Below are 10,112 nucleotides of genomic sequence, written 5' to 3'. Positions count from 1 at the left end.
TTTCCCCACTCTCTAAAAGTAAATAAAATCTTAAAAAAAAAAAAAGCAATTGAGTAACTAGGTGCTGCAGAGCTTTGACCCACCACACTGGCACTCTACCCTCCACAGATCCATAAACAGTTGGTAACCAAATAATAAGAAAATACACCTTGCCACAGCCTTTAGTAAAATGGAACGACTTTCACAACTTGAAACAATTTTTTGTTTTTAAATATTAACCTAATGAGCAGTTTAATTATTGTCAGGGACGGATCATCCAATACGTGCCCCGTATAAGAATCCTTAGCTCAGCGAGTCATTTCGTGCAAATCGACTGACTGCTCTTCAAAGAGCTGAAGGAGGTACATCTTCCCGGCTCTGGGAAAATTGACGCTGTTCTCGTCCAATTCTGTGCACTGGGGTAAGCGCTCCTCACTCACTGCGCCTGCACCAGTTCCCCAGTTCCTGTACCCTTCCGGTCTTCCTCCCCAATCGTTAAGTGTCCTTGCCGAGCGAACGCGGGGAGGCCGACCGACTGTATTTACTGTCGGCATTTATAAATACGCTCATCTGGGGTCCCAAGGGAGACGGACGCGCTGCCAGTGACGTCCCGCAAACCACTCTCTGTGCAAACCACGAAGCAGGTTGCCGAGTACGGGGAGAACCTGGCTTGGCAGGCTAAGTACTGGAGTGATGACGGAGGGGCTTGGAGAAGGATCTGGAAGAATCCGGTTAGATCGGGAAGCGGAAGAGCCCAGGAGAGCGTGGTGTCGGGGGGTGGGAAGGGCGGTCCTCAGATTCCGAGGAGCCCTAGAGTGGGGGGAGGAGGGCCAGGCAGCCAGCTGGAGGAATGAACCACAAACAGAAAATTTCACTTTAGCCCCCACATCATTATAGTCCTAACCCCCTTAGCCTCCGGCGTCTCGAGAAACGTCTTCACCCCCACCCCCTCGGTCCCGCGCTCCAGCTCCGGCTCCTCCCAGCCCCTCCCCCCGCTGCGGGTGGGACCAATCACTCCCTGTGCGGCTCAGAACCCGCCTCCTGCACCTCCACAGCCTCCTCTGCAGCGGGCGGCGAGCGCGCGGGGAACCTGAGGGGCTCGAGCCTTGGACCAGTTAGTTCGAAGGTCGGAGGCTGAGAAGCCGGCGCTCGCACCCAGGTGCAGACCGGCCGGCGGCTGAGAGGGCTTTTGTCTCGCGCCCTCTGCCCAGCTCCCAGAGTAAACGGCGCTCGGAGCGGCCATGACCGCCGAGGAGATGAAGGCGGCCGAAAGTGGGGTGCAGCCGGCGCCCCTCGGAATCGAGGGAGTGGACATCAGTCCCAAGCAGGATGAAGGCGTGCTGAAGGTAAGGGCGGGGACGCCGGGGGAGCACGGAGCCAGCTGGGGGCGGCCGAGCCCGGAGCGTCCATCGCAGCCGCTTTCCCGCCGAGTCTGGAAGCCCCTGGCCGAGACACGGGGCGGGGATGGCCGCCTCTGCTGGCTCCGGGCCGGTCGTGGAGTGCTCGTGCAGCCGGCGGCCAGTTGCGTTGCCTTTCTGAACTAGGCTGTATAGTTTGGGAGTTGAGGACGGCCTCAGGCTCTGAAGGGGGTAGCCTAGGTGCGCGGACCTACTTTTGGCCGTTATTCCAGCCCCCTTGGAGGCCGGTGGTCCGGACCTAGGCCCCCAGCTCAGCAGCGCCTACTGCGGCGTTCCCGGTGCAGTGAGGCGGGGGAGTAGGGGAGGGACGGGCTCGCCGGTGCACGCCGAGAGGTAGCTAGGTCCCTTGGGCAGCGTGCACCCGGTGCGAGGCCTGCTGCGACCCCGCAGCTGAGACCAAACTGCAAGCTCCATCCTTGCCAGCCGCAGCCTGGAAGGCCCGGGCCGCCTTCACCGTTGGTGGCGCGAGAGCTTGCCAACCCTTGGCGATTAAATATTAGCTAGGACCAGAAGCGGTCACAAGAGTAATTTCCTCACCCAGAGCCTTCTGTGCAACTTGTTCCCCGGACCTGGCCTCGAGGAAGGTTCTGGTACCCTCCATCCTTTAGGTAGTCCTTTTTTAAAGGCTGGGGCTTAGCTAGGTCACCCGCACGGCTTTGCTGTATCCCCTCCCCCAACCCTGGGAAACCGAGGGAGCGGTGCATGCCGGGACCTGTAGTTCCTCCTTGCACCTCGGACCGTCCCCCACCTCCCTGATTTGGGACCTAAAGGAGGTGCTTTGCTTGGGAGCCTGCTGCTGTGCGTGAGATAGGCAAACCTCCTGCAGTCCCTATCTGCTCCACAAATGCATGTGACTTTTCCCCCAAGATCTTGGAATCTTAGTCTGCTCTGCCGGTGGGCATGTGGCTTTCCCTTCTCTCTCTAGGGTCCTAGTGATTTCTACCAAGTGTTTATTCCAGGTCCCTTTTATCCTCCATTCCTTTCCCTTAATTTTTCTACTCAATCCCCTGTCTGTTCTATCGTGGAACCTTTCCTTAGAGGGCATGACACACCTACCAGATGGCCCATGGAGGGACCTTTGATAAATGCTAAGAAAGAGAAGCCTCGTCTTGTGAATTCCTGGGAAATACTCTTAGCCCCAAAATAAAGGACTCGAACTATCCTACCAGTCAGGAATGCTGTGTCCAGAGTCTGAGTTAAGGGCCAGATTGGGAACCCCAGTGCTGGTCCATAATGTGGCAGATTCCCTCTTTCACAGGCTTCATTACTCACATTCCTCTCCTCATCTCCAAACCCGACTCTGATCAGAGGGTCACTGGCATTTAAGAGGAGTGAGAACATAGAGCGTAAATATTTTCTTCCTTTGCTGCTGATAAACTTTACCAATTGAGTCCTTCAACAACTCTGACAGAGATGGTCATTACTCCAAATAAGGTAGAGAGAGTTTGAGTGACTGTCCGAGATCATACAGCAAAAACTTGAACTTGAGTCTTTTGTCTCCTGGGTTTGTTTTCTTTGTTGTTGTTTTGTTTGTTTTTAAGAGGGAGACCTATTTGTTGTTCCACTTAATTGGGTGCTGCTTGTGTATGTGCCCCAACTGGAGATCAAATCTGCAACCTTGGTCGAGACGACAGTCTAACTGACTGCACTGTGTGGCCAGGGCTTGTCTGCATCTTTTCAAAGCAAGTCATGTTACACCTCAAGAAAGATGGGAGGTCATTTGGCTTCTAGCCAAGCTTTGTATCAGAATCCTTTGACATTGGTCCCCTGACTCTATTTACAAGGAGGCAGGAGACTCCCTCTATGTACCTGTCAGAAACATGCAGGCTGTTTTGTGCCTCTTTCTGTCCCCATCCCCATCCCTGGGTACTCACCTTCTCCCCTTTCCTCCCAGGTCATCAAGCGAGAGGGCACAGGCACAGAGATGCCCATGACTGGGGACCGAGTCCTAGTTCACTACACTGGCTGGTTGTTAGATGGCACCAAGTTTGACTCCAGTCTGGACCGAAAAGACAAATTCTCCTTTGATCTGGGAAAAGGTAGGCCAAACCTAGGCTTGGTAGCTAGGTTTCAGGGAGGATGTAAGCGGTCACAAGCAGGGACCATGTTTTCAGAAGCTTGAGGAGGAATGGTTTAGTGCAAACTGCTGCTTTCGCTGCTGCTGTTGCTCCTTTTTCTCGCACTGTTCAGTAACTCCACTAATTCCTCTCCTTGCTCTGATCACTCTGAGTACCTCACTTCCTGTTCAGAAGGGACTGCCTTGTTTCTTGAATATCTTTGTTCCAGAGTTGAGCAGTTTGGTTTTTAGGGGGTCTGAGATGACAGCACTGATTGCAGCCACATGTTTCTACCTTTCTGGTCCTATTTCTAAAGAGTGTCCAGCTTCCCCTCAGGCATCATACTCTAGGGCCACCAAGCCCAGTCAGTTCCCTGCCAAGGAGGAAGGACCTGTTTCCTTTCTGTACCTACAGGGGAGGTCATCAAGGCTTGGGACATTGCTGTAGCAACCATGAAGGTGGGAGAAATATGCCGCATCACTTGCAAGCCAGAATATGCCTACGGTTTGGCAGGCAGCCCTCCAAAAATCCCTTCCAATGCCACTCTTGTGTTTGAGGTAAGTGCCCAGCCAGGGAGCAAGGCATAGAGCCAGCTTTACCTGAGCTCAGGGCCTGGCTGCCCTCCAGTCCTTCCTACAGCTTGGAGACAATGTAGCCAAAGCTAAGGGTCTGGCCTTAAGGGTCAGAGAAAGGGCCAGGGCAGTTGGCAGTTGGCTTTGCTGTGCCCACAGCTTGCTGTTGCCAGAACTGAGGCTACGATGGAGGTTTCAGGTGGGAAGAGATGCCCATGAATCCCTCTTCAGAGTCAAGGCTGTATAGGCAGAGACACGTTTATCTCAAGAGTGGTGCTCAGAGGAGATGGGGTATAATTTGAAAGGAGCCAGGAGTTCAGAATGTGTTTGCAGTTACAAATGACAGTGTAGAATGTTGGCGCCTAGAGATAAGAGGAGGGGGGAGATGCCGCCCCCTGTGGGTCAGGGAGGTGAGGAAAGTTTCCTCTGAGGAGGTGGGACTTGACACTGGTCATTTTGCAAGTAGTTGAGCCCTAATCACCACCTACGACTTGGAGGATGTTCAGAAGACTGCTGAAAGATGTTGGGTCATTTCTAACACTGACTGGGCTTCTCAAGTAGCTGAGTCAGGATGGACTAGAACCTGTCCTTACTGTGCAGAGCAGGTAGCACATAGATTGATCTCCTGAGGTTACCTGAAATCTACCAAAGTTGATACCGGGGAAAATCCTGAGAACTTGGCAAAAGTGCCACTTCGTTCGCTCCTAGTGTGGCTGCCCTCCTGGTCAGACCTGGTCTGGCAGTTAGGAGGGACTTTTCTAAATGAGAGAGAAGTTGTGTCTCACTGTTGACAAGTTAGTGCTGACAGGACTTGTTGCCCTACCTTGTTTCACAGGTAGAGTTGTGCGAGTTCAAGGGGGAGGACCTAACAGAGGAAGAAGATGGAGGAATCATCCGGAGAATACGGACTCGGGGCGAAGGCTATGCCAGGCCCAATGAGGGTGCTGTGGTGGAAGGTGAGAACACCAGGGCGTCTTGGGGGCAGGAAGTGATGAGACCATAGAGGGATGCTGATGGCGTCCTTCTTCAGTCCCCCCCCCCCCACTCATGCACTTGGTCCATTGCCTTTCCTGCATGCCAGTCGCACTGGAAGGGCACTACAAGGACCAGATATTCGACCAGCGGGAGCTCCGCTTTGAGATCGGCGAGGGGGAGAGTCTGGATCTGCCTAGTGGGCTGGAGAAAGCCATTCAGCACATGGAAAAAGGAGAACATTCCATTGTGTACCTCAAGCCCAGGTAAGGAGTGGGCTTGGTAGAGCCCGTGGGTGAATCAAGGTCAGAGATCTACATGTTCCCAGTGAGTTAAATGGCTGGCCATGTGTATCCTCTTCTCAGTACGTGTTCACTGCCCCCACAGCCTCATTCGTGCTCACTGTGCCTCTGGGTACACCAAACATAGGCCGTTATGGTCTCTTCGCTGTATTTAGGAGCATGGCCACAACTGTCCACATCTCCTTGAATCAAAGCATAATCTTTTCAGTCATTGCTGCTGCAGACTCTCTCCTTCACCGACATCAAGGATTTCGTGCTCCATTGGTTCACTCACTCATTGGTGACTTTTATGGAAGCACACTTACTCTGTGCCATGCATGGTGCTGACAATGTCTAGTTTCTCAGACATTGTTCCTGCCACCTACTGACTCATTTTTCAGCGAGATGCCAGTTCAGTTAGTAATCATGCCAGTGTATGTACAGCAGGAGCTGTCACAGGGATGTGTAAGATACTGAGAGAATAACTAATTGGTTCGGAGGTCAGGGAAGATTCTGCCACATAGGACATGGAGGTACTTCTTGGGAAACAGAAAGTCTTTTCAGTGTAGAGCAGGTTAACTGCTGATGAGATGGCTTAGAGGCTTTTTCTGACCCCACAGCTATGCTTTTGGCAGTATTGGGAAGGAAAAGTTCCAAATCCCACCAAACGCTGACCTGAAATATGAAATCCACCTCCAGAGTTTTGAGAAGGTGAGTTGGCTCAAAGTCCTCCCCATCCTGAAGTCACCTCCCACCCTGGAGGTGACTCCCTGGGGTCACTGACGGTTGTGTTTCTCCCTTGGGCAGGCCAAGGAGTCTTGGGAGATGAATTCGGAGGAGAAGCTGGAGCAGAGCTCCATAGTGAAAGAGCAGGGCACTGTGTACTTCAAGGTGAGCCAGCAGCAGTGGTCCTGAGGACACACCCAGGGAGGGCTCCTCTGGGCCCACCTTTGCCCACTGGTGGCTGAGGTCAGTTTCTGCCAGGGAGTGGACAAGTGGCACCTGTAGTCTTCACTTAGTACAAGACAGCTGGTGTTGCCTGGGGGCATTGGGGTGGGCAGGACTCGACCACGGGTCTGTGTTGACTGCGAGGTATGACAGCCTGGTGCCACTGAGCCTCATTCCCATTCTAGGAAGGCAAGTACAAGCAGGCTTTACTGCAGTACAAGAAGATTGTGTCCTGGTTGGAATATGAGTCAAGTTTCTCTGATGAGGACGCACAGAAGGCATGGGCCCTTCGGCTAGCTTCCCATCTTAACTTGGCCATGTGTCATCTGAAGCTTCAGGCCTTCTCAGCTGCCATTGAGAGCTGTAACAAGGTGAGGCCCCTTTAAAGACACATTGGAGCAACTTTCACAGGCAAGATTGGGGGCGAGCTGCCGGCATGTCTAAAAGTTGCCCTCAGTGACTAAGGCAGGAATAATCAGGATGGACCATTGGGAGCTCAGCGATTCAGGACCCAGAGGCAGGGGATGAGAAGTAAGCACTTCAGGAATTCTATGCAGCAGAGAGAAAGAAGGAGCTACTACCTTTTGCAACAACTTGGATGGAACTGGAAAGCATTATGCTGAGTGAAATAGGCCAGGTGTTGAAAGACAAATACCATATGATCTCACCTTTAATAGGAAGCTAAACAACAAAACAAACAAGCAAGCAGAATAAAAACAAAGACACTGAAATAGAGAACAAGGGGACAGTGACCAGAGGGGAGAGGGAAGGGAATTTTAAGGGGAAAAGGGGAGGGATTTGGAGGAACAAATATCAAGGACACAGGGACGAGAACTAAGGGGGGTGGAAATGGGAGGGAGGTGGGGAGCACGGGATGGGGGGGGCTGGGATGGGACAAGTAGACAAAAAACTGTACTTGAAAAATAACTAAATAAATTAAAAAAAAAAAAAAAAGTAAGCACTTCAGTGGAAGGAGGCAGGTGGCCCAGAGCTAGAAGGACACACTGGATGGGAAGAGCTACTTAAGTGTTTGCTTCACCCTGGTTCTTAGCCTCTCCCTCTTACACACCTGCCTTATTCTAAAGAATTCAGAGGTTCTTCTCCATCTGAAGACCTGTCTTCCCTCTCTGCCTCCTCTTGGACTGGAAGAGATTCCTTTGTAGGCCTTGGTCTTGTCCATTTAATGTCCCAAGACTCATTCTTTTACGGGTGGAGCCAGCCATTTGCATTCCCCACCATCCTGCTGAGGGTACCTTGGAAACCCAGTCTTGGCCAGGTGAGCTACAGGAGCTGAGGTCTCACTGCTGATTCCTCCTCCATTATTAGGCCCTAGAGCTGGACAGCAACAATGAGAAGGGCCTTTTCCGCCGGGGAGAGGCCCACCTGGCAGTGAATGACTTTGACTTGGCACGGGCTGACTTCCAGAAGGTCCTGCAGCTCTACCCCAGCAACAAAGCTGCCAAGGCCCAGCTGGCTGTCTGCCAGCAGCGAATCCGAAAGCAGCTTGCACGGGAGAAGAAGCTCTATGCCAATATGTTTGAGAGGCTGGCTGAGGAGGAGAGCAAGGTAAGGATTTAGACAAGTGTAGGGACAAGGTAATGTCTCTTCTGTGCATCTCCTTGTCCCGAGCCCAATATAGCTGGTGTGGGCTCTTCGTCCCTGTGGTTGTTTATGCCAGTTCTGGAAACCAGAAGTTGCCCTCATCCCTGGAGCAGTGGCATGGATGTTCTCTCTGAGTAAAAACCCCTGCTGTCAGAGCTAGCATTCCTTGGTGGTCAGGGCAGGAAACCACTTGCAAGTCCTAGAGGTCTGGAGTCAGTTGCCCATTGTGCTTCCCAACGTGTGTTCTCAGTCCCTTTTTAAAATAGTAATGCAGTTACATAGCTAAATTCAAATTGTACAAAAATAATGTGTAGAGCATAATCACTAAAATATTTTTTTTTTTAAAAAAAAGAATGTGTAGGAAAAAGTCTACCACTGCTCAAAAGCAACTGATGTTACCAGTTTTGTATCATTTCAGGATATTGAACACATTTATAAGCAGACACATTGATGTTTACTCCCTTCTCCCTAATAAAAGGCAACATGCTCTACCTGTTTTTTATACCATGCTTTCTTGGTATCATACTTGGGTGCTTATTTTACATCAGTAACCAAAAGAGCTTTCACTTCCTTATGCTTATGTAGTTAGTATTTGATTGTACAGACAACATCACACCTCATTTACCCAGTGCCCTGTTTCTAGTCAGTGTCCTAAACCAGCACTGTCCAATGGAAATAAAATGCAAACCACATACATAATGTTAAATTTTCTAGTAGCTGTACTAAAGAAAAAGAAACAGGTGAAATTAAATTTTTTAAGATTTTATTATTTTTAGATAGAGGGATAGGGAGAGAGAAAAAACATCAATTGACTCCCTCTCACACACCCTCAAACCGGGACCTGGCCCACAACCCAGGCATGTGCCCTGACTGGGAATCGAACTGGCATCCTTTTGGTTCACAGGCCAACACTCAACCCACTGAGTCACACCAGCCAGGGCCGAAATTAATTTTAATACTTTCTAGCTGACTCAGGGCATCTAAATATTGCAATGTGTAATTCTTTTAAATTGAGTTCATGTGTTTTAGACTAAGTCATCAAAATTCAATGCTTGTTTTATACTTAAAACATATCCATTTGAGCTAGCCATATTTTTTAAAAATTTTTAAAGATTTCTTTTTCATGTTTTAGAGAGAGGAAAGGAGGGAAAAAGAGAAAAAGAAACACTAATGTGTGGTTGCCTCTCGCACGCCTCCCACTGGGGATCTGGGCCCTGACTGGGAATCAAACCAGTGACCCTTTGAATCACAGGCCGGCACTCAGTCCACTGAGCCACACCAGCCAGGGTGTGAACTAGCCATATTTAAAGTGGTCAGTAGCCACACGTAACTACCATGGTGGACAAGTACAGTTCTAAACCGTATTGTAAGAAATCATTTTATAAATTCATAGTTTTAAACATGTGCAAATGTATCTTCATGACACATCTCGAAAATTGCTGTGTCTGTGTAATCCTGCTAGAAGTTAATATGTACATTTTGGGGGGTATATTTTGTTGTTGTTTTTGGTTGTTTGTTTAGGTTTTATTTTAAACAGGGAAGGGAGGGAAAAAGAAAGGGAGAAAAACATCAGTTTGTGGTTGCCTCTCACACATTCCCCAACTGGGAACCTGGCCTAGCCTGCAACCCAGGCATGTGCCCTGAGTGGGAATCGAACAGGTGACCATTTGGTTTGCAGACTGGTGCTCAGTCCACTGAGCAACACCAGCGAGGACAATGTGTATTTTTTTTTTTTTTACTTGGGAATGAGTATGCGTTGGTACACACTATATATATGTGGTGTCAGGGTGCTAGGTATGTGTCATCAGATGGGCTGAGTGCAGGCAGGCAAGAGTGGGGGCATGGAATAAAAGTCACCTTTCTCATCAGGTGACTGGACCAAATGAGAACTGGAATTCATCCTCTTTCTTCTCACAGGCCAAGGCAGCAGGGGACCATGCTGATGCAGAGATGAAGGATGAGCAGAAGGATGTGGCAGGGAGCCAGTCTCAAGTGGAAACAGAAGCATAGCCTCCCTCCAGCCCTGTTCCTGCAGCTGCCTGCTTCCCCTGCTCCTTATTCTGCTCCACCCTGTTCGTTTTGTAAAAAACTGAAGAATTTTCAGTGAATTAGACCTTTATTTTTCTATCTGGTTGGATGGTGGCTTTGGGGGAAGGGGGAAAGGAGCAGGCTGGGGGATTGAGGTAGGGGATCATTTTAGGTGTTTTACCCCTTCTTCCCCTCCCCCTTTCCCCCCCTTCCCCCATTACACATGAACCAATGTCCATCCACACATACTCATAA

The 10,112-nt window shown here is 50.3% G+C and overlaps 1 protein-coding gene across 2 annotated transcripts; it reads left to right on the top strand.

The window, feature by feature from the left end:
- Window positions 1-309: 309 nt before the first annotated feature.
- FKBP4 (FKBP prolyl isomerase 4) lies at window positions 310-9,954 on the top strand. Of its 2 annotated transcripts, XM_037133930.2 has the most exons (11): window positions 310-400; window positions 1,191-1,325; window positions 3,292-3,436; window positions 3,869-4,011; window positions 4,862-4,982; window positions 5,108-5,264; window positions 5,900-5,990; window positions 6,087-6,170; window positions 6,413-6,598; window positions 7,554-7,793; window positions 9,747-9,954. In XM_037133930.2, exons 2-11 carry the CDS (start codon window positions 1,221-1,223, stop codon window positions 9,837-9,839), a joined length of 1,365 nt encoding a protein of 454 aa, XP_036989825.2. In that variant the 5' UTR covers window positions 310-400; window positions 1,191-1,220; the 3' UTR covers window positions 9,840-9,954. The 2 variants fall into 2 exon arrangements, with proteins under 2 accessions (XP_036989825.2, XP_036989824.2); XM_037133929.2 differs by lacking the exon at window positions 310-400 and having other exon boundaries at window positions 816-1,325.
- Window positions 9,955-10,112: the final 158 nt, after the last annotated feature.

Source organism: Artibeus jamaicensis, unplaced genomic scaffold (genome assembly GCF_021234435.1).
Source record: "Artibeus jamaicensis isolate MK-2021 breed Jamaican fruit bat unplaced genomic scaffold, CSHL_Jam_final contig_1028, whole genome shotgun sequence".
Classification (NCBI taxonomy): domain Eukaryota; kingdom Metazoa; phylum Chordata; class Mammalia; order Chiroptera; family Phyllostomidae; genus Artibeus; species Artibeus jamaicensis.
This window is presented reverse-complemented; position numbering and strand designations above follow the sequence as displayed.

What these genes read in the sequence shown, in the direction of transcription:
- FKBP4 (XM_037133930.2), top strand. Translation starts at nt 1,221, where the DNA reads ATGACCGCCGAGGAGATGAAGGCGGCCGAAAGTGGGGTGCAGCCGGCG. An exon ending in ACCTCCAGAGTTTTGAGAAG is followed by an intron (nt 5,991 to 6,086) that starts GTGAGTTGGCTC and finishes TCCCTTGGGCAG; the next exon opens with GCCAAGGAGTCTTGGGAGAT. An exon ending in AGGGCACTGTGTACTTCAAG is followed by an intron (nt 6,171 to 6,412) that starts GTGAGCCAGCAG and finishes TTCCCATTCTAG; the next exon opens with GAAGGCAAGTACAAGCAGGC.